We start from the raw sequence: 23,551 nt of genomic DNA on the forward strand, positions 1-23,551 counted from the left end.
ACATTGATTTTTTGAATTAATGTAAGGATCGTGTTACACTGATTCAAAAATCAATGTAATACTTATATTTTGTCAAGGATTTTTGAGACTATATTCATGAGAGATATTGATTTGTAGTTTTATTTTTTTTGTTGTTTGTACACTTGACCCTTGAACAACATGGGTTTGAACTGAGTGAGTTCACTTATATGTGGATTTTTTTCAGTAGTAAATACTACAGTACTACACGATCTGTGGTTGGTTGTATCCATGGATACAGAGGGCCAGCTATAAGTTACACCCAGATTTTTGACTACACAGAGGTTTGGTGCCCCTAACCCCTGCATTGTTCAAGGGTCAACTCTATTTTCTTTTCTTCTGCCAAGAGATATAGGATTTTATAACCCTTACTTTGTTTTGGAAAGCATCGATCAAAGAACCAGTTTCAGCATAGATACTTCTTGGTCTTTCAGCCTTGGTTACTTTGAGATATACAGGTTTGCTTCTTAAGCTCTGTTCCAAAATACTGAATGCCCTCAGTTGAACAGTTGTCTAGTATAGCCCAAAAACACCATGGAGGACTTCACAGTAATTATACTCAATATCATGTGATTCCATGACTTCTTATGTTTGTGCTGTGATATTCTGTCATGCATCCTATCCTGCCCTGAGCAACTCAGTCCCTGGAAGGACTTACTGGTAAAAGGATATTGGGGTTGAAATGGGAAGATCTACACATCAATACTGGTTCTTGAATTTAGTAGCTGTATTATGCCAAGCAAGTATTTGACCTCTCTTATTAAATGAGATAAATTTAAATGGATTTATAAACTTGTTACACATAAATGCTAGCTTTATTTTCATGGAATCCCTTAATTTTACAGGAAAGGAAAATACTAATAATAAATGATTGTTGCCATCTAAACTGTTCCTTAATATCATTTCCCTGTTTCTCTGATCATTTTCAGAATTATCAAGTGTTAAGCATGGAATGAGACTGAAAGATTTCAGAGATTTATATTTTGTTTTAATAATCTGAAACAACGATCTTTGATTTTGTGCTTAAGCAGTAAGTCTGTAGAAATGTAGCATTTACCTTCTTATCTCTTCTTTGTGATTATTTTACTGATAACCATCTTTAATCAAATAATTAACATAATATTATTTTTCTAGTAATTCCCCTTCTTTATTTTAAAATTTTATCTTGAAAACCTAACAACAAAAGTGATGCTGTAAAGGGATGGCCTTTGTCATTTTTTGTCATTGGGGACCATTCATTTAGCACTGTTCATTCTTTTGTTGGAGCAATACTGAACAAAGTGGTTGCACTAAAATGATGTTCTCCTCCCCAAATTTAAATTGTTAGGCCTTGGAACTGCCTACTGGTAGGTCTACTTCTGGATCATTCATGGTGGTTAATGACTAAGATTCTTCCTCTTGGTGCCTTTCATAAACCTGAGGCAGCAAGGTTGAATTTCATATAGAAATTCAGTTAATGCATCTTGGAAGAAAAGAAATCCTGGAATATTTGTAGCTTCTGGTTTTAAAAATATTGTGTTGGATTTTATATGTGCAGTTATCGAAGTACTTATTAAGAAGATTTGATTAAAAGGTTCAACTCCTGAAGTAACTTCCAGTGGGTGAGATTTTTATATACCATGTTTGAGCAATACCTCTTGGTAACCATGTGTAAAATATTGGACACCCCCTCCTATCCATTGCCAAATTAGATGCAAATTGACAACAAAATATAGACATTCTCCTCTTTTTGAAAGTTTGCTTTACAACCCTTCACTTTTATGAAAGATTGTCGTTAGTACCTGTTTTTGCTGATTGAAAGATAGCTAAAGAGGATTTTCGCTTTTATGAAAAAAGACAAAAGGCAATAATAGCACTCAGCATTTGTTCAGCAGTGAGCTGTTACAGAGCCAGGCACACCAAGAGCGGCTTAGAGTGGCACCACCAAGCTCCTTCCCTGGGAACTATGCTCAGCATCTCAGCATCAAGCTGCCATTGGTTTGAATTGTGTCTGTGAGCATCTGTGCTTTGTCTTGAATTCTGTGCATTTGTTAGGAAGATGTGTCCTAAGGTGATTGCTTCTTTGCTTTATGTTATTCTGGCTTACAAAAGGTTTCACAGCAGTGCCCTACTTTCAGATAGTGGAGGGGGGGAACCTATGTATCATCAAAGATGGGAAAATAGGTAAGTAAGGAAAAGACCTTTGTATGAATTTTCAAATTCTCAGGTGGTTTACAGAATGGAAGTTTTTGGTGCCCTGATCTAGTTCACCTGTCTGCTTTCAGTTAGGTTCTGTCAGTTCCATAATTATCTGACCTCGTATCTAATTCCTTCAGAGACAGAGAGATATTATGCTCTTGGGGCAACGCATTTCAGGTCTTTTACACAGAATCAGAACACAAATCCCTCTTGTCATCATCCTTCTTCCCAGCCCCCAAATTATAAGCAAACTAATATTAAAGAGAAGTAAACTTTTTAAATAGTCCTTCACTTTCTATGTTTTTTTCTCCCTCTTTTTAGCATAATTATGTCTAAATTTGCTAAAGTAACTGTAGCAAAAACGTTGAAAGGAATCAAGTAAAACTATAATTTACTTCATCATTTTTCTGTTCCCAGATCTTAGTTAAAAGTCAATATAGTTTGCATCCATGTACATATATATATATATATAAAGCAATAGAACACACATGAATATTTTGTTCATTAATTTCTGTCTCTCCCTAATTTTGATTAATATATTGTATTTTTTAACATACTGCATTTGCATCCAGTAAGTCAATTAAAACGCTTTAAGAGTTTTGGTCCACCTTTTTTTCTTTATATAAATTTATCTATTTTATTTATTTATTTTTGGCTGCGTTGGGTCTTCGTTGCTGCGAGGGGGCTTTCTCTAGTTGCCGTGAGCAGGGGCTACTCTTCTCTGCGGTGCGTGGGGCTTCTCATTGCTGTGGCTTCTGTTGCGGAGCATGGGCTCCAGGCGCATAGGCTTCAGCAGTTGTGGCTCGCCGGCTCTAGAGCGCAGGCTCAGTAGTTGTGGTGCACGGGCTTAGTTGCTCCGCAGCATGTGGGGATCTTCCTGGACCAGGGCTCGAACCCATGTCCCCTGCATTGGCAGGAGGATTCTCAACCACTGCGCCACCAGGGAAGCCCCACCTTTCTTTTAGTTTTTAAAAACTAACCCTTGTGCTTCCCATTTGTTTTAGCTGGGGTCTCAGCAGAAGCCATGCAGACTATTACCACTGCTCCTGATGCCTCAGGGCCAGAAGCCAAAGTCCAAGAGGAAGAGCACGACCTTGTGGATGATGACATCACCACTGGTAAGCATGCTATCTTTAAGGTCCAGTATTGGAAAATGCTTTTAGGTCGTTTACAGTGGGATTAAATATGTTGATGGAAGGGATGGAAACTTGCACTGATGGAGTGTTTAGTTTTTGCTACCCTTTAGTGCCCTTTTTGATATTGAAGTAGAAAGAAGCAGACTGTTTATTTGGTCCAGGTTTGCTCATTGTTGCTATAACAATGAACCTGCTAGCTGTGCATTTGATTTTCTGGGAACCTTCTAATTCAGAGGCTAGGATCATTACTAAAGCCTTGGAACATGTAGAGGAATACACTTATTGTGTTATGAAAAGTTTTGCAATTATAGTAGGGTAAACTGAAAATATCGAAGTTGTAATAGCAATTTATGCAGCACAGGCTACATGAGGAAACTTACAGATACTCTTTGTACCTATATTATAGAAATGAATGCTGCTTTTTCAAATTACTTACATTGTTTGGGTATTGAACATTCTTATCTGTATTATTTATCACATGATCAGGCATAAGGTAAAATTTATGAAAGCCATACACTGCATATGTTCAGCCTATCTTTTTATAGGCTTAAAGCAGTTTCAATTACTGGATCTCCAAATGCATTCAGCTCAATTTCTTTCAGTGCACAGAGGATAAAAACAACCTAGTATAAATATTTTTATTGGTAATAAGAATGATAAACTCTTATTTTTGGTGCAGATGGTTAAAATGTAAAATCTGACCATATAAATCTACAACTATTGTGAAGCAAGAAGCATTAACTTAATAGTAATCAATAATTTGAAAAGAAGCATGCCCAGGAAATATCAGTAAAATTTTTAACAATCATTAAAGGGAGGAAAAAAAAACAAAGGGAAGTTGTAATTCTTTTCTCTCCCTTTTTCCTTTTAAAGCTCTGTGTAGCAGGTTCTTTACTGTTATCACCTGACTGCCCTTAAATTTCTTTCACTGGGAAGAAGTTGAGGGAGCCTTATGATCTCCCTTGAAAATTTACAAAGCCTATATTTACAAACCTATAGACTTGTGCCACTGCTGCAAATAAGTAGTTGACTACATTGAGGAGCTGGTTTTCAGCAAAAATGAGATGCTGGTGGTCGATCTTACTTTTTACTGTATCAATTCATTGATTTAAAAAACCTCATCCACCTTAAATATAAATTATTTTGCAAACTTCCAAGTTTGCTGAAAGTCATTTGTACTTCACAGTTATGGAACTTGTTTCAGCAGCAACTAGAGGAAATTATTTCATTTGCAGATTTTTAAAAACTATTTCTTGCTTTATTCAGTTTTCACTGCTTTTTAAAAAATAATGCTATAGATATGTTTTGTTATTCCCTCTAAATTTTAAAGGTTTTCTTGTTGATAAAAAGTCGTGGTTTAAGGCTTCCCTGGTGGCGCAGTGGTTGAGAGTCCACCTGCCAATGCAGGGGACATGGGTTCGTGCCCCGGTCCGGGAAGATCCCACATGCTGCGGAGCGGCTAGGCCCGTGAGCCATGGCCACTGGGCCTGCGCATCCGGAGCCTGTGCTCCACAACCGGAGAGGCAGTGAGAGGCCCGCGTACCGCAAAAAAAAAAAAAGTCGTGGTTTAAGTAATAGAAAGAAGTTGCCTCTGCAGTAGTAGAATAGCTCCATTTGCATTCCAGAATAAAAGCTGAATTTTTGAGCTCTCTAGTATTATTAAATCAGTACATTGAAATTTTGAATTATGCTCTGCCGAAGTCACAAGACAGCATTATAGCACATGACTGTGTGCTTACTTTATTGTTAAAAAAATCGAGAAAAAATGAAAAATCTAGTTTGGTGAGTCAGTTAATGCTACATAAACTGGTCTTCCCTGGTGGCGCAGTGGTTGAGAGCCCGCCTGCCGATGCAGGGGACACGGGTTCGTGCCCCGGTCCGGGAAGATCCCATATGCCGCGGAGCGGCTGGGCCCGTGAGCCATGGCCGCTGAGCCTGCGCGTCCGGAGCCTGTGCTCCGCAGTGCGAGAGAGGCCGCAACAGTGAGAAGCCCGCGTACCGCAAAAAAAAAAAAAATAAATAAATGCTACATAAACTATATTTTACTCTGTAAGAGTTCAATTAAATGTATGTGATGTATGGCTTTTATCAGTTGATTTACTCATTTCATGCCATGAGTACTAGAAGCAAGAGTGCTCAATATCCCACGCATTTACATAACAAAGAAGGCTTCCGTAACACGTTGTCAGAGCAACTGGCATGCTGCAGCCTGTAGATCGTCAGGTTACCTTTAGATTGTGTGACTTGGTTAAGATGTGGTATAGATTTGTGTGAGGGTTTAGAAGAAAACCATATTTCTTTTTAGTGACTAGAATCCTATAGAAGTTGCATTATGAAAAATATGGTAGGTGCGTTGAGAGAAACCTGTTTCAAGCAAAATAATCTTATTTTGGGATAACCAGCATTGTGTAGCACAGGAGGTACTACAAAAGGGAACGCCGGCCAATTTAACCGCTCACTTTGAAAAATCTGATTTTTCCCCTGGCTGTTTAAAAGGAATTCCTCTAATAATATCACCTCAAAACAAATAGAAATCGGGCTTCCCTGGTGGCGCAGTGGTTGAGAGTCCGCCTGCCGAGGCAGGGGACACGGGTTCGTGCCCCGGTCCGGGAGGATCCCACATGCCGCGGAGCGGCTGGGCCCGTGAGCCATGGCCGCTGAGCCTGTGCGTCCGGAACCTGTGCGTCCGGAGCCTGTGCTCCGCAACGGGAGAGGCCACAACAGTGAGAGGCCCGCGTACCGCAAAAAAAAAAAAAAAAAAAGAAAGAAAACAAGTAGAAATTATATCATGACAGATATTTGCTTGTATTTGAATGAATTCTTATTTGAATGCTGTAGCTAGGCTAATATACATAGTTGTATTAATTTTATTTTTGTAGTAATCTGGGGCTTCATTCTTCAATTAACTGAATTCAACAGCTGACCAAGATAGCAATTAAAATATGAAGTATAATTTAGTGCTTTTGGATAGGCAGAATTTCATATTTGAAATTTTTCTTTTGAGTAAGAGCAAATGAGGTATGAATACTGTCTTAACGACACTTGGATCTGAGCTTAGCAGTCTTTGTTAGTGTTTGCCGTATAAAAGTAAAGAAGCATGGATAAAGCTGTGTAAGTGTTGGCGATGATCAATTGGAACTAATTAAATTTATTTGAAATGAAGAGTCTTAACTGGAAGAGGACAGCTGGAAAAACTGGGAAGAAAAAATGGAGTCTTGATTGAGACAATTGAAACCTTCACCCTGTCATTTAAAAAATATGCTGCAGCTTCTTTCTAAATCTCTCTTTGGAAAGCTAGTATCTATTGATCGGCTCTACAAAGTAATGCCAGTGTGCCTTGGTCAACACACACCCTTGGTTGTACTTAGCATTCCAGCCTAAGGTTTATCAGATTCTTTCCTTTAACCAGATGTCTTAAATTACATATCAAAGCCGTATTAGCCACTTTCACAGATTAATACTGTTTTATGTAGGAAAAATATTAAAACCTATTCCTAATTTTTAAAACTATTGTACAGTATGCATGGGAAATATACTCCCCCCTCCAAGGGAATTGTTTCAGGTTCTGCAATACTCTGTGTATTTAAAATCTATTTTAACAACAGTAGTACTGCTTTCTTGAAAGTAAAAAGAACGGCGTTAAGATTCTTTCTAGATTATTTATCACTTTAGAGTCGCAAGAATATTATTCTATACCTGTGCATTTGCTTTTGTATGTGTACTTTTGGTATTGCAACTTAAATGTTTATGTAGATATATAGTCAGCATTTGTAAATAACATGTTATTTTCATTACAATATGAAGAGGTGATAATTATGTTAGTGGAGTAAATCTCCCTAAAAACTGATAGACAGAAAAAATTTTAGATAAATCATAATCTGTTTTTATAAGGTAGGCCTTTTAGGTGAGTTTGTTAATTATCTTTATGCAGTTTTCACTGAGGTAAAGGATGGCATTCTGTGTGAGGATGAAGCTGTACCTCCCCTAAATGTGGCATTTTAAAACATCCTCCCTTAATATCAGGTTACAAAGGATTTTGGAAGGGTTTCACTCACAAACCTGTATGGACCCCTTTAAGAAAGTCACTGTATTCTCCTGTGGGTCATACTACAGTGTCCTACCCCTTGTTCAATACGGCAAGGGCACAAACTGACCATCTAACAGTGATAAAGAGTCAGGAGCCACTGACATTGTCAAAAGGAGACAACGTGATACTAGATCAGCAGCACAGTGGACAGATTCAACTGCTCACAACAAATGCACCGATGATACACGGATTTGGATGGGTGTGTTGACTCGATATTTGTTGTATTTTTTGTAGCATTTAAATTTAATTTATAAAAAAAGATGAGAAATGATATGGAAAAAGAAAAAATAGAGAAAGGTAAGAGAATTTGAAAGCAGTATCAATTGTTAACTTACTCTGTACCAACCACTTTATTCTTGACACTACCAACGTTTCTTTGAAGTGTGTTCTAGTATATTTGTCCAGATACAGAGAGGAGGAAACAAGCTCAGGGGAGGTCATGTTCATGGGACTGAAAATGAGTCCTGCCTGACTCCAGAGCTGATGTGTAGGCTTGAGCACCACCCCGCACTGCCTCGTAGTCTCCAACTCATTGAAGTTTGGCATCTTTTCACTTTCTTTTGAACTGGGAGATGATGTCACCATCCACCTTTATTGCTTCCAATAGCGAGCATAAGCCTGATATTTGCCGGCTATCTTATTGTCTAGAAGGCAAACTTGTTATTCTAAATTTAGAGCAAGAGTTTATCTCCCTTAAGGGGGAAAATCAGCACGTATTTGTTCTTTAAATGTTCTTTTAAAATTTGTTCTTTAAATTATTTAGGACTGCTATGATGTTAAGACTGTAAATACAGTTAGTGTTCATTACTAAACAGTTATTACATACAGGTAAAATGAAATTTGTATTGTTCTGTCTAGCTTTTTGAAGTCACCAATATAAAACCGACACCTTAACATAGATTCACACAGCAGTCAACATTTCTAGTATATTAAGTTAGAGCTGAAAAGCACGTCTTGTCTGAGACTAAATATTGATTGATTAATTTTACCATTTACTGAGGCTCTGTTCATAAAATGTTTATACATTTGTTTTGACTGAAAGATAGGAAATTCATCCTGTTAAAGATAAGCTCTGAGGAACAAAATTTAGGGCATTATCTATTCAGAAATCAGAAGCACTTTCTTAGTAGAGAGACAGAGGCCTTATAATTCGTAAACTAGAATAAGACTTTCTGCATTGCACCATTTCCCTTTCTCATTCTTTAATTTATAACTGACAGTCTAAAAACAGTACAGATCTATGTGAATTTTAAATCATTTGTTTTAAACTGTTACCACTACTCTTGTGATTGACTTCAGAATGTTAGCTACTACAAAATATGAGTTTACTGTTATTAAGATTTTGGATAATTATAAATGACTAATGCTGTGGTTTACTTACCATGCAGTTTTCTTTTTTAAGAAAAATAAGCGTGAATTTCATAGTTTTCTGAAATATGTCTTCAAGTAATTTACCTTTGTATACTTTTTTTTTAATCTTGGAGAAGAAAATTTAAATTAAAATATTTTTTGCTGTTTAGTGTTTAATATCTAATACTCAGTTTTAGTTATACGTTGATAGGATGTTAAGTAGAATATTTCTGAATATGGTATTTGAGAGTTGACAGGAATATTAAAATACAGCCCAAAGTATGGCTTTTTGTCATTCATTTTCTCTTTTCATATTTTCCACTCTGGGTGATTGACTTTCCCTTTTCTTTGGTTTTAACTACCACATCCATGTTAAAGACTATCAAATCTGTATCTCCAGCCTAGGCTTGTGTTCTGAGTGTCAGATTAATATGTCCTCCTGCCCAAATGTCCCATAGATACCTAAATACCAAGTCCAAAGTGAGCTCATATTTATTTCTAAAACTCATCTCCTTTTATATTTATATCTCATAAAAGGCATCACTGAGGGTACCATCAACTGCCTAACACCCCGCACCAGAAACCAAGGAATAATCCTGGCTTTCTTACTTTCCAACAGTGTCCACTGGTAGTTGGTACCAGTTCTTGTAAACTATACCTCTTAAATATCTCCCAATGATCTTCCCCTTCTCCATTTCCACAGAGATACCTACGTCCAGACTTTAATTTTTTCTACTTTGGATTATTATTATATTCTCCAGTAAACATCTTCCTGTCTCCGTTCCCTCCCCTTCCAGTTCATGTCTTTCATTACTCTGAGAGTTTCAGAAGCCAGTTCATCACCTTTCACCCTCACTAAGTGCTGCTTAATGGTTTCCCATTAATTATAGCACAAAACCCAAACACCTTAGGAGATATCTAGGGCTCTTCAAATACCTGACCCCTGGCTCTAGCTTCAATGGCTGCTGTAGCAATACTGAACTTAGTTTCCCCGGAGTACCCTGCTGTTTCATGACCCTTACTTTGCCTGTGCCCCTCCATCTGGCTGCTATGCTCTCAGTTCCCTCACATGTGAGGTGAAGTTCTGAGAGTTCTCTTCAAACCCAGTGTGAGTGTCACCATCTTCCCGAAGCCCTCCTGGACCCCCTTATGTAAGATCTCCCAGTTCGTTGTATGCGTTTCTGCTGTTGCACTTTGTAACACTGTTAAGTGACCGTTTACTTATCCTCTGTGAGTCACGTGTGTGCATATGACTTTTACCTCTGTATATTTCTAGCACTAAAACAGTGCCCTGGTCCATAGCATCCTCTCAGTAAATGTTTATTGAACGAATGATTGAATTAGCGAAGCCATATGATCAACTCATTTCAAAGAGCATTCCTTATATACTATATATTTATTTATATATATTTACTATTCTTATGTAATATATATATGTATCTCCCTAACCTCCCCACTTCTCCTTAGTGGGTATTCAATGGCTCAGAAAGTGTTTGTAACAGGTCAGTGAAGGAATATAGGCTTATTTCTGGATAAACTGTCTCTTGCCTTTGTGAAAATGAGATTTGGAGAAGATTTAGGAGCATAAGCAGAGAAACAGACTCTTAGGACTCTCAGAGAGTTCCCTTTTTGTGGCCTGCACTGACCAGACAGTGGCAATGTGCTTATGAACAGTGGTCTGAGTTGTCTCTTGAGGCACACTTTTCCCTCTGGGTGTGTCTCTCCCGTTGCCCTGGGAGCTGTGCCACCTCATTTCTAGGCTCAGCTCTGTCAATGAAAACAAAAATCTCTTGTGTTTTTTCTGGAACTAGAGGTACCAGAGTAGCTGTTATCCAAGAGATCCCCCTGGGGCTTGGGACGCCACTGCTGGAGAAGCAAGGTGGCTTGTATGGGAGTAGCGGAGAGATGGGGAAGTGGGGAGATGCTCACGGGAGGGAGAGAAATACAGAGTTTTTCCAGGAGGCCTGACATTTAAGCACACGCCACTAAAGAATGAGAGTGTGGAATCCTGTTGTGTGATGGTGTACATAGTGTTTTTGTGCCATTCCCCCAGGTGTCTGCAGTCAGTCATTTAGCACTAGGAAAACGTGCTTTTTATTGTCCATTGAAAATTGCAAGTTAACGTACCCAGATTTATTGTGTTTAAGCTTATGTTTAAAAGCTTGGCCTGGGGTTACTTGCCTGCAGAAAAGCACAAAAGGAAAAGAGGCAGGAACAAGGACCAAAACATGGCTAATAAATACCATTAGAATCTTCAGTTTCACCTTAAAACTATTTTTAGACTCTTAAAGATGGAAAATCTGCTTATCAATGTATTTTGACCAAGAAAGTCTTGGTCATTTAACTCATTTAAATGAATTAAATATCATAAAGAATCAGAAGTGCTATAACATACATTACTTCAGATAGCTGTTACATTGGCACCAAATCTTTTATAATGATATTTTCTGATAATAGCACTTTTATTTTTTTAATGTGTGTGTATTGACTGCATATAATACTTAGGCAAGGGGCTGGTCAGGTAAACAGTAATTGATACCATCTTAGAAAACTGTTCTAAAATAACATATTTTAAAACCAGGAACTTAATAGCTATCACAACAGCTCATTAGTATTTACTAAGTACCTAATAAGTATCAGGACAGGCTCTTTTTTTTTTTTTTTTTTTTTTTTTAGCGGTACACGGGCTTCTCACCGCTGTGGCCTCTCCCATTGCGGAGCACAGGCTCCGGACGCGCAGACTCAACGGCCATGGCTCACAGGCCCAGCCGCTCCGGGGTATGTGGGATCCTCCCGGACCAGGGCACGAACCCATGTCTCCTGCATCGGCAGGCGGACTCCCAAACACTGCGCCACCAGGGAAGCCCAGGACAGGCTCTTTTTAATCCTCACAGCTCACTGTAATTGTCCTCATTATTGCTCCTGTTTTACAAGAGAGGGAAATAAGGCATAGAGTAACTTTCCACATAAAGGCCACAGATAGGAAATGACAGAGTCAGGATTGGAATCCAGGCCATCTGCCTCTAGAGCTTGTGCTCTTAAATGGAAGTAATTATCAAAACCAGATCATTTAAAAAATCATATAAGAACAAAAAGAAACAAATATATTCTTTATGGCATGTCGTTTTCTCTTTGTGTGATATAGAAACTTCTATTTTAATTTTTAATATAGTTTAATTTTTAACGTAGTACAAGGAAATATTCAAAATGTATAGAAAAGACATGCTGTTTTCTTAAAAAATAAACATGGATAATTAGTATAGGAAGATAATTTTACATATTTTCTAGATAAAATTAGGATTATTTTATGTTTGTATGAAACCACATACATAGTTACACTAACATGTACACAATATTAGATCATAAAGGCTTAAGGTTTGGTTTTTGGATTTAATAGTGTATATATTTTTTGATAAATTTAGACTCAATAGGAACAAAGAAGAAATATTTAGCTGGATAAGAATGTTGTAGCTGTTAAAAAATAAAAACCCTCCATGGGAGTGAATAACCTTCAGGATGAACTTAAAATTTGGCCTTTTGTGAGCTGTGTAATAATACCTCACGGATAAGAATGAATTTCATTAGATTGTGGCACACTATTATATATCTGTATATTACATGAATTGCCCTTATAATTGATATCAAACCCATATGACCAAAAGTTGTAATTCACAAAAGTAATGACAGCAATGTCTCATAATTCACAGACTTTATGTCATACCTGTGAATGATTACTTTTACGTGCAAGCCATGTTAAAGGGGAAAAACAGGTTTTAAAACGGATGTGGAATTTTGAAGAGTTCTTCTCCCTGATACTTTCTAGTCACTTTTAGTACGCAAAGAGATAAACTGACTACTATCCTTGAATTTTCCCATGATTTCTTGGATTAAAATTAATTGTCATGCATAAAGGCCTTTATTCTTAATTCGAAATTTTAAATCATAAGTGGAAGTTAGTATTTACTATTTGAGGTGAAGACAGTCATAAATCTGAATGTATTTTCTCCACATGATGTAATACACTAGAAAGAGGAGCCTTCCCTCACAGGTAGGATAAAATCAAGTGAGAATATTTACTCTTTTTTTGGGGGGGGGATTATGGTATATCCTAAATAAAAATGCGTGAATTAAATGAAGTAAACCTAATTTAAAAGGATTCAGAGAAACTGAATTAGCTACTCTCTCTTTGCCCTTTTTGTATATACATATTTTTTCCAGTGTTGTTGGTATCCCCTGAAAGAAGTGTGAGGAATATCCAATTTGATTCAACAGAACATTAATAAACACCTTGTATTTTTCTATCAGCACATTCTGGGGAGGATATAACAGAGCAAGCATCCTAGTTGAGAAGCTGAAGGTGAAATTTTACAGAGAGGCTATATATTTACACATAGCTCTACACACCCACACACACTTGTATGACATACATGTACCTAGGGCAGACTTTAGGTAGGAAAATTCAGAGCACTGGGGATTAGGTAAGGGTAGGAATTGCATTTGAGGTAAGCCTGCATTTGTGACAGAGGTGGAGAGACACGGGAAGAAAAACTTTTGAGGTAAAGCTGTTCATTTAGGACTTGATTTGAAATGAAGGCTCTGTGGAGGGCTGAGAAGAGTGGCCAGGCTGGAGCTGATGGCCAGGCAGTACCGTCCAGGATGGAGGGTCTACTGTCAGGTCAGGTGTGTTCATGTGGAATGTAGCAGATTCTACATCTTGTACTATGTGTTACTTTAAAGCAGGGCTTATTATTAAAGGGATTTATGATGTTGATGGTGTGTATCGGCTTCATGCCCAATGTGCTTAATTCTACTCCCATGGCTTTTCTTTTCATTCAACAGTTAGTTTTGATCACCTTCTAGGTATTGAGTACTTACTAGTTGTTGAGTGTAGGGTGGAGTTTATGCTTCAGAGGGCAACTGATGACTGGTTGTGTTTATTGTTTGTTGGGAAATTTTTACCTGAAGAACTGTTACTCATGAAGGTATAATAAACTCCTGTTACTGTGAGGCAAAACTTACATTTCATATGTATGTCTAAGAGTGAATCCATAGATTACATGGAAACTGAAAAGCAAAGTGAAATCAGCTGGATGAAAAGCCAGTCTGCAGTAGTAAATATGTAATTAGAATATTTTTAGAATAAATATGGTTACAGCTTAGGCCCTGATCGCTCATTCTCTGTGCTCACATTTCAGCCTCCCTGCTTATTCACTGTGTGGCCTTGTGCAAGTTAACTTGACCATGCCAAGCCTCAGTTTTCTCACCTGAAATCTGAGGATAGTGAGATCGTTAGAGGATTAAATGAGATGATTCATGTAATCTTCTTAGCAGAACAATTGGCACATAGTAAATGCTCGAGAAATACTATATGCCCCCTCCCTTCCTTCCCCCCGCCATTACCACCAACATCCTTAAGTGATTTGCTTTAATAAATAGAATAAATGGTTTGTAACTAACATAAATCATTTATAAATTAGTTCTTCCTGATGATGATGTTTTTTCTAAGTAGTTTGATCATCACTCCCAGGGATATAAATTTACTAGATAAATTTACACTTTATAGATAGAGAAATAAGCTGCATCCAAATTTCTGTGCATATTTTTAGAAATTCCTAAAAGCTGGCTCATGAAATATAGATGAATTATTATATTTTCTTAAACACTTTTATATAGCTTCTTTTACCACATTTATTGTCTGAGTTGAATCTGACTGAGAAGAGTGAATCATTTATAAAATAGAAATAATGACAGCTTTAAAAGATACTTAAGGTAGCTAAGGGAGAGTTAATCTGCATATTCAAACCCATGTTTGGCCAGTGGTGGTCAGTGAGGGATGGGAGAGAGACAGTGATGCTGAAAAGCTTCCTGAGGAATCTGATGCAGCCATTGAGCTGAGAGTCACTGCTAGACTTAGGAAAGCATATTTAAAAGATGATAAAACTAACACAACATTGTAAATCAACTATACTCCAATAAAAAATTTTTTTAAAAAGGTGATAAAATGTAAAGGATAAAAGGAAATCTTCACATACTGTCATTAATAGTCTTGCCAAGAAAGAAAAAGGAGAAACATTTAATGCAGCTGTCATACCTGCAAAGGATGCTTACGTTTTAGCTGAGGTTTTTAAAAGGTATGTTCTAGATATTTGGCAAGCTCACGATTTACTTCCCAGGCTGGCTTGACTTCTTCTCCCTAGCCTGTTTCCCTATATTCCAGATTTGTACAACTGGGTGAGATTTTGGAGGTAAATTATTGAAAGCTATAGAAAACCAAGTTAAGAATAGCAACAAAAGATAATTATTAACTGCACAGAAGAAAAAAAAGTAGTACCGAAAAAGTTATCATGATTGACCAACCACATGGTTAAGCTGTGAGTAGCATGCACATCTTCATGAAAATGTAAACATTGATGATGATATCATAGTTTTAATAAGAATTATGATATGATAAATTGGGAGGCAGAGGAAGAAGGCAGAAGACAGATTGTGTGTGAATGTGGTGTGTGCATGAGTGAATCTGTGTGCGTGTGAGAGTGAATATGGGTGGGCGGTGTGTGTGTGAATGAATGAGACACATGTAAGTAATATGTGAAAGAGAACCTAGTTTTCATTGACTGTAATGGGGAATCATAAGCCTAAAGATAAGATAAGCCTAAAACTGAAAAATTAGAAGTAGCAACACGGGATTTTCTAAAAGAGCCCAAAGTGGTTGTTTTGGCAGAGTGGAAAATGGGGATGGGATTGAGGGGCTGTTGCTTTTTTATACTAACTTGTGGAACTGTTTGACTCTTTAAACAGGTAGAGTTTCATGAAATAACGACTACATTTAGAAGTAAAAATAAAAAATTTAAAAACTAGGACAAGGGAGCACATAACCAAAGGTAATAGTGAAAAGTGACATGAAATAATGTCATCAAGTCTAAGCCAGAATGAGCTGGAAACAAGCAGTGACTCTTTAAACAGGTAGAGTTTCATGAAATAAAGACTACATTTAAAAGTAAAAATAAAAAATTTAAAAACTAGAACAAGGGAGCACAGAACCAAAGGTAATAGTGAAAAGTGACATGAAATAATGTCATCAAGCCTGAGCCAGAATGAGCTGGAAACAAGCAGTGTGTGTTTCTGCCCACCCCCCTTTCCATCCTTGTTTCCCAGCTGTGTTCCAAAGAAGGGCAAGACGAGAGAGAGAGAGAGAGAGAGAGAGAGAGAGAGAGAGAGAGAGAAAGAAAGAAAGAAAGATACACACACTGTGGTGTGAGCTAGTATAAGATGGAAAGAGAGCGGGGAGAGACATTCAGAAAGCTCAGTTGATGTAAGGAGAAGAGTCAAGGGAACGTAGATTTTTTTAAGTCAGTTTCTTTTCGTGATCTAATGAACAGCATCCAAGGGTCATGAGAACTTGCTGCAGTGATGACAGAATGGTTGGTTGATTTTGAAAATGAAAATGTGAAGAATGAAAATAAAAATCTACAACCAAAAGTCTTTTTAAAAATGAGGCTAAATTGGATCTAAGAAACTCTAAATTGGTTAGTGTACTGTTCAACTATACCAAAAATTTGCAGTGGATTTAAAAATATGATTTAGGAGCACTTAGAAGAAGATGTGAGAACCAGTACAAGGTGTCCTGAGCCTTCCCACACACTTGACTTTTCTCACGGTGCTTCAACTGTGTTGATTTTGTTACTATCCATCACCTAAAATAATTTTGCTGCTTTGGTGCAAGATGTATACTATTCATCATAAAATGACTTCTATACTCTTCTGTGGGCTTTCACTGCATAGAGTGGACAATGGAACGGGCTCTTCTCCTGTTCATGGAAAGCTTTTTCTCATGATGAATTTGGATTGTCTAGAATTCGGCTTGACATCTCTTGTTACTGTCATTACTTACACAAGTATCATTGCTAATGCCTTACTCATTATTCTCTCATGACGAATTTATCAAATGACTTAGGGATTAGGGAAGAGAACTTCTGAAAAATAGGAAACAGTCTATAAAGCAAATCTCAGCAGTGCAGCCCAGGATTCAGCAGGATAGCAAATAAACACATCAGTAGTGGCAGTCAGGGCTCCCACGCTACCTCTAAATCGTCTCTGGATACAGCCCCTTGCACCTGATATACTTGTGATACCAAGGTATGTGTCTGACTCACTCATATATATTTATGTGGAAGTTGCTGCCCATTGTAGCAAACAAACGATGTTTTAGAGGACCTGGCTTGATGTCCCAGTGTACTTTTTACTGTTTAATGTGCAGAAAGTGGCATTTACTCTTGGTAGCACAGTGGTGTATCTGGCAGATGTCTGCCCCCGCAGAAGCATGGTCCTCAGTGTAGCCAGCCAGGCCTGGGGGAGTCCCTGTGCTAGTTCAACATCTTTGCACTTGAAGGAATTAGCCAGGTAGAAAGGGGATAGGGAAAGGCTTTCCAAGCTGGAGTCAAGGTTCGTGAGGCTGAGAGGCAGAAGTGGTACAGCATTTTGGGGGAAATGTAAGTGGTTCACTGTGTATGTGTATGGGATGGGGCGGGACCAGGACTGACAAGAGATGATGCTACAGGGGAGGCCAAATGTTGAAAGGTAACAACGAACTAAATTTAACACTCTAAGTCACTTTTCTTAGAGTGGTATTTAAGTTTATTTAAAATGTTCTGCTTATTTAAAATCCTTTAGGTTTACAGTTAAAATAAGCTAATTGTTACCTAATAATCCAATAAAACAGAGCATCCCAACAGGATAAATGCTTACATTTACAAATGTCAGTTGAAGCAAAGTGATTCATGTTGCTGTAGAAGTGCTTTATTATGAATGTAACGTAGAGAATATTCTTGTCATTCATGTGCCATACAAAAGTCCCCTCTCCCCCATTTCTGCTATATTATCATGGAGTTGGAAAGACCTAATTCGTAATCCAGTAGCCAGATTCTAGACCAATCTTTTACCTAGTACAAGGAATTCCTCATACTACATCACTGAACTTACAGGTTATCCAGCCTCTGATGGCACACTATAATACTATTCTACTGCTGCATAATAAACTACCACAAATATTGCATTTTAAAATAATCTCACAGTTTCCGAGGGTCAGGGCATCCAGGCACGGCTTAGTTGTGTCTTCTGCTGTGGTCTCACAAAGCTGCAGTCAGGGTCTTGGCCCGAGTTAGGTCTTGTCCGAGTTAGGTCTGGTCTTCCAATTTAACATACCTATTGGCAGAATTCAGTTCCTCACAGTTGTAGGACTGCGGTCCTCAGCTCCCTGCCATCCACAGTTCCATGCCACGTGGCCCTCTCCGTGGGCATTTCCCATCCGAGCAGCTTGCTTCTTCAAAGTCAGCAGGGGAGTCTCTCTAGTGCCTGCTTATTGTAACCTAATTATGAGAGTGCTGTACCCTGTGACCTAACTATGGGCGTGGCATCCCATTACTTTGCTGTATTCTGTTGGTTAGAGGAAAATCCCAGATCTCTGCCTACACAAGGGCGTAACTCATTGGGGGTTACCTTTAGGGTACTCCCACCACACACACTTATCCAGTTACGGGGTTCACTGCTTGCACTGTCATTCCTTCCGTATTTTGTTTGTTGTTTGTTTGTGTGTGTGTGTGTGTGTGTGAGAGAGAGAGAGAGAGAGAAGAGAGAGGGAGAGACAGAGAGGGGGGGAGAGAGAGAGAGAGAGAGAGAGAGAGAGAGAGAGAGAGAGAATGAGAATTTCTCCTCCCATGTCCTCTCTTTGTTCTTCAACAATTTCTCCTGTGACCTAACTTCTAGACCTTCACCTCTTCCAGTTTTCTGTACCTACTCCATTTTGTCAGTGACATTCCTCAGAACTTAACATGCAGAACTGACCGTGCTCCCACTAGCAGACCAGTTCAAGTTTTATGGGACTATTGCTTTCCCTTATCTGGATTCTATAATTCTGAAATTAAATTGGTTTTCTCTAGATGGCATCCCACATTTTTGACTGCTACTAAATATGAAATCACCTAAGCTCCATTTTTACATGAAGGGCTGTTAATTCAAGTCTTCCCAACTTAGAAACAGGACTTGATATTTATCTTTTTCGCTTTCTTTCTTGTTGGCTTCAGCCCATCATCCAGACTAGGAATCCTTTCTCTGCTGTTTAGTGGATTAGTTATTCCTCCAGCTCCGTGTTCTCCATGAATGTGATGAACAAGCCTTCTACGTTTTCATATGCTAACTAGTTAATTGTGGACCAGGCCTCAACAAGATTCCTGCAGCACGTGGTTAGAGAGCTGCCCAACCTCATTACCAGCCCTCACGTGACTACATAGGTTTGGTTTTTCAACTCAGTACAAACCAACCCTTTTGCCATGTCACCCGATTCAGATTTCTCTATCTCGTTCATAATAATACTCCAAGAGATTTCTTCAGATGCCTTGATGAAATCAGGATACATTGTATTTATGGACAGTATAGGTTTAAGATAATGAGTTTTAAATGTGTGGTATTGAGTCTGACCTACAAGCATTCAAAGGGGTTTTAAATCATCCTTGAAGTGCATTGAGTTGTAGTGTTATTGGAGATTATGTAATTTTTAATTAGCAACCAACAGCAGGAATCATCCTCAGGATTTTCAGGGGTCACCTTAGTCGTTATTGACTGGATGATTGTCATGTGACGGAGCAGATATAACCCTCTGGCCATGGCTATCAGGAAGTCATGTATATCTCAGTAATGTGTAAAACTTTCTTTTTCTGACTTTGCATGTGCTGTGAACTTCTTAACAAATACTTATTGATGCAATATTTATAAGAATGTGTATATGCTTGATTTAAAACTTAGATCTTGTGTTACTAGGTTTTAAAATTAGCAAAAAAGGTATAGTAAATCAGGTACATATAAGATTATTTATGTACTATATTGTGATAGAAAAATAAGAATCCAGGGCCCTCTGGTATTAATATTTTGATTGTTTGAACTTTAGATATTTACAATTGAATGCATATAATTCATGAAATGTGTAAAGGACCTTACATATTTATAAACATATACTTTTTTTTTTTTTTGCGGTACGCGGGCCTCTCACTGCTGTGGCCTCTTCCGTTGCGGAGCACAGGCTCCGGACCTGCAGGCTCAGCGGCCATGGCTCACGGGCCCAGCCGCTCCGTGGCATGTGGGATCTTCTCGGACCGGGGCACGAACCCGTGTCCCCTGCATCGGCAGGCAGACTCTCAGCCACTGCGCCACCAGGGAAGCCCCATATACTTTCTGAGAATAATTTCTAAATAGATATTTTTTAAAGCTTCATGATTTTAATTTAAAAGAAAATATGAAGACTAATAGAGAGCGTCGTGTGGTTGGCGTATACAAAGGAGTCAAAGCCAAACTTAACAGAGTTTTCCTTATTCTCTTCCAACTGGAGTTGGTTCTCGTTGAAGTAAAAGCAGTAGGTGCGGTAACAGTACTTTCCTCTCATCTGTGGCCAGGGTTCCCCTAAATTTTGGTGAAGAGTGAAAATATAGAACAAATGAAACCATCTGCCATGCCCAGCCAGCTAGCCCGTAGCCCACTCTTGGGGACAATGCTGGTGCCACATGAGTCAGCTCCTGGACAGGATCCTGCTGGGCCTCATTTCAGAGGTTAGGGCACATCCTGTCAGCACAGATTTCAGGATGTGATTCCCTCACCGGCCAGTTATACAGAGATCAAAGGAGCTTTTAATTTGCGTTTAATTCCTCCTTGAGAAACCATCCACCATATCCAGCAAGGGCGATTATATAAAAAACAACCACATAAGTATGTACTTTTTTTGAAATCTGAAATAGACTTAACCTCTTCAAATGCTAAATATGAATATATTAATTCGTTCTTGGATCTCTCTTAATCTTTTTCTCATCAAATTATAAGTAAAAGAAGATAGTGTGAACAGAAAGGATTACTTTGTTTTAGATGATTTACACTTTGTAATAATTTTCATTTCTTTGGAAGCAGCCTTTCAAATAGAACTTCTAAGAAGATGGTTTAACCTATTTGTCAATGAGAATTTTTATACCAACATATAACTTCAAATTATATAAATTAATACTATTTTCCTGAGACTTTTTATTAGAATTTTAATAGGATTATTTAATTTTTATTTGTGTGTTATTAATTATTTTGTGAATTTTTACAGCTTACAGGAAAAGCACTAGGTGTCTTATAGTCAAAGGTGACTGCTCAGAGCTGTGACTGATTAACATCTGTCGCACAACAAACCTGCATAAGCTACTTGTCCTTTGTCAGGTTTATGAGTTGACATCTGTTTGGATGACAGATGTCAGTGCAGTTAAGGCGCACTTTAATTTGGGGGTGCTAATCTAAAAGAGGCCCACACTTTTATCGTCTGCATTTTAAAAACAAATATAGCTGTTGCCACTGATATAGTTGGCTCCTTCTTTGGTGAAGAAGCATAACACAACACTAGTAACTCTTTGGGTCAAGCTTTTTATGGATAGGACCTGTAAACAGATCTCAAAACTAGTTATTGTGACCATTTTGTGAGTCACTGTGACCAGTCAGAAAAGAAGTTTATCGATCAGCAATGGCTGACATTTCAAAATGGCCGTGTAGAAAAATGTTATTGGATTTATTAATGTTTCTCATCAGCTGTAATCACCAACAAATTAAAGTAAAAATGTCACAAGCTGAATCTGTTTAACAATTTGCTATTGTGAAAATTTAAACAAGTTTTATAACCTCTAATTTTGATTAGTATATTAAAAATGCCACTTTTATCAAATCATTACTAGTGTACTTAAGAAAAAACATATGGGAAAAGTAAGTGAAAAAATAGCTTGGGAATTCTGTTTAGATATTGAAAGATTTTGATTTATTGAGAAGAAACTCACATAACATAAAGTTAACCATTTTAAAGTGAACAATTTGATTTAAGAATTGAAAGACATACTATTATGTGAAAAAAGAATAGAAGGAGCTGACATACTAACTGTTGCATGACTGATATGTCTGTATATCAATGTAAAATGAAGAAGGTATCAATGTAAATTTCTCTTCTTGCAAAATTCTGAGAGAGATATTTAAGCATTTGTATCTCAATAACCAGCACTATAAACAAAAATAAGGATATTCCAAAAAGCTGTGTGATAATGATGATGACAATCATCATCAAAAAGAAAATCTGGGTTTGCATGAATTAATTTTAAGGAACTCAGCAAGCACTCAGCATGGGAGTATAAGCTGAAATTTCTGTATCATTATAGCTTTATTTTGTTTGCCTTTTACTTCTTTATACATGGAAGCACATTCTTTGATTCTTATTTAAGTTCTCAGGCATTTTAATCTAAAGTAGGGATATACTGCTCAGAGAATGTTATGTCTAGATTCTCTGCTGTTTATTGAACAGTATAGACTTGTTATTGCCAAACTGGACCTACCACATTTGGATGATTAAATGACAAGAGGAAGTTAGAATGGTTTTCCCTTGACATTTTTGGGCATCTGAATTTTGGTCATGTGAATGTTAATGACTAAATTTTTACCTGCTTCTGAATTTTTATATTTTATATTTATTTAATTTCAGCCCCAGGGCACACCCAGCATTGTGGACATCAAAACTGTCCCTATAGCAGAAAGTATCCCCCCCAATTTTTTTTCACTGATGAAATTACTTGGCAGTAATTTCAGTTTTGGTGCATGCACTCAAAACTGGAAAAAGGTGAGACACAGGCTGTGTTTTTTTTTTTGTTTTTTTGTTTTGCAGTACGCGGGCCTCTCACTGTCGCGGTCTCTCCCATCGCGGAGCACAGGCTCCGGACGCGCAGGCCCAGCGGCCATGGCTCACGGGCCCAGCCGCTCCGCGGCACGTGGGACCCTCCCGGACCAGGGCACGAACCCGTGTCCCCTGCATCGGCAGGCGGACTCCCAACCACTGCGCCACCAGGGAAGCCCACAGGCTGTGTTTTAAAAGTCAGACACAGAGATTCTCATGGATTGGAATTAGAACTGAGTGATGTCTATGTAATCTCCATTTGAAGGAACTTAAGCCAAATATGACATCAAATGATTTGCATATTCCATATGTTGAATATGTTAACCATAAACATCACTGAATGGTTTTATGCCATTAGCTTCAATTTTTTGTTATTTTATAGTGAGATACCAGGGTTAAATGTAAAAGCTAGAAATATATAAAATATGAAATATTTTAAAGCAAGACTTCTATTATTTCAAGCAGAGACTGTATATATGCTTATTTTGAAGGTTATAGGTTTTCTCTGTAACTGGCATACATTTACTCACATAAAAACCTCAACTCATCAACCATTGCCCACTTTGTTTGTATTCTATGCTTATTTAACAAAGCTAAACACAATAAGACCCAGTTTAATTCAACATAAATTATTTTTATTATGGAAATTTTCAAGTGTACACAAAATTAGAGAGAATTATGTAATGAACATTCCTTTACTGATTTCCTACTTCAACAATTGTCAACATATAGTCAGTTTTATTTCATCTGTTTTCCCTTCCACTGAATTATTTTAATGCAAACTCCAGATATAATTTTATCATTAATACTTTTATATGTATCTTATTGACAATGACTCAACTGTAATGTTGTCATTCAAAATTATTAATATTATTTCTTTACTATTGTCTAACATTCAGTCATTGTATTGACAAATTCTGCAGCATTAGTCAAAAATTAATCATCTAGATTCTTCTGTACCTGAAAGTCTCATTAGAGAAGAAAATAACAGTATAAAGCAGAAAGCTATGGTAATTAGCCACTTACCTTTTGAAGCTGACAAACTATTTATGGCATACG

At 37.7% G+C, this 23,551-nt stretch overlaps 1 protein-coding gene across 7 annotated transcripts in view; it reads left to right on the forward strand.

Annotated features, from left to right (window-relative positions):
* The window catches only part of WDR7 (WD repeat domain 7), a 361,510-nt gene that overhangs the window by 140,168 nt on the left and 197,791 nt on the right, over positions 1-23,551 (forward strand). For all 7 annotated transcript variants that reach the window (XM_082641443.1, XM_082641445.1, XM_082641444.1 and 4 more), the window contains one exon: positions 3,201-3,314. In XM_082641443.1, the coding sequence (XP_082497569.1) occupies positions 3,201-3,314 (114 nt within the window). The remainder of the gene's footprint in view (positions 1-3,200; positions 3,315-23,551) is intronic.

The sequence above is a fragment of the Mesoplodon mirus genome (genome assembly GCF_964341445.2).
Source record: "Mesoplodon mirus genome assembly, chromosome: 13".
Taxonomy (NCBI): domain Eukaryota; kingdom Metazoa; phylum Chordata; class Mammalia; order Artiodactyla; family Ziphiidae; genus Mesoplodon; species Mesoplodon mirus.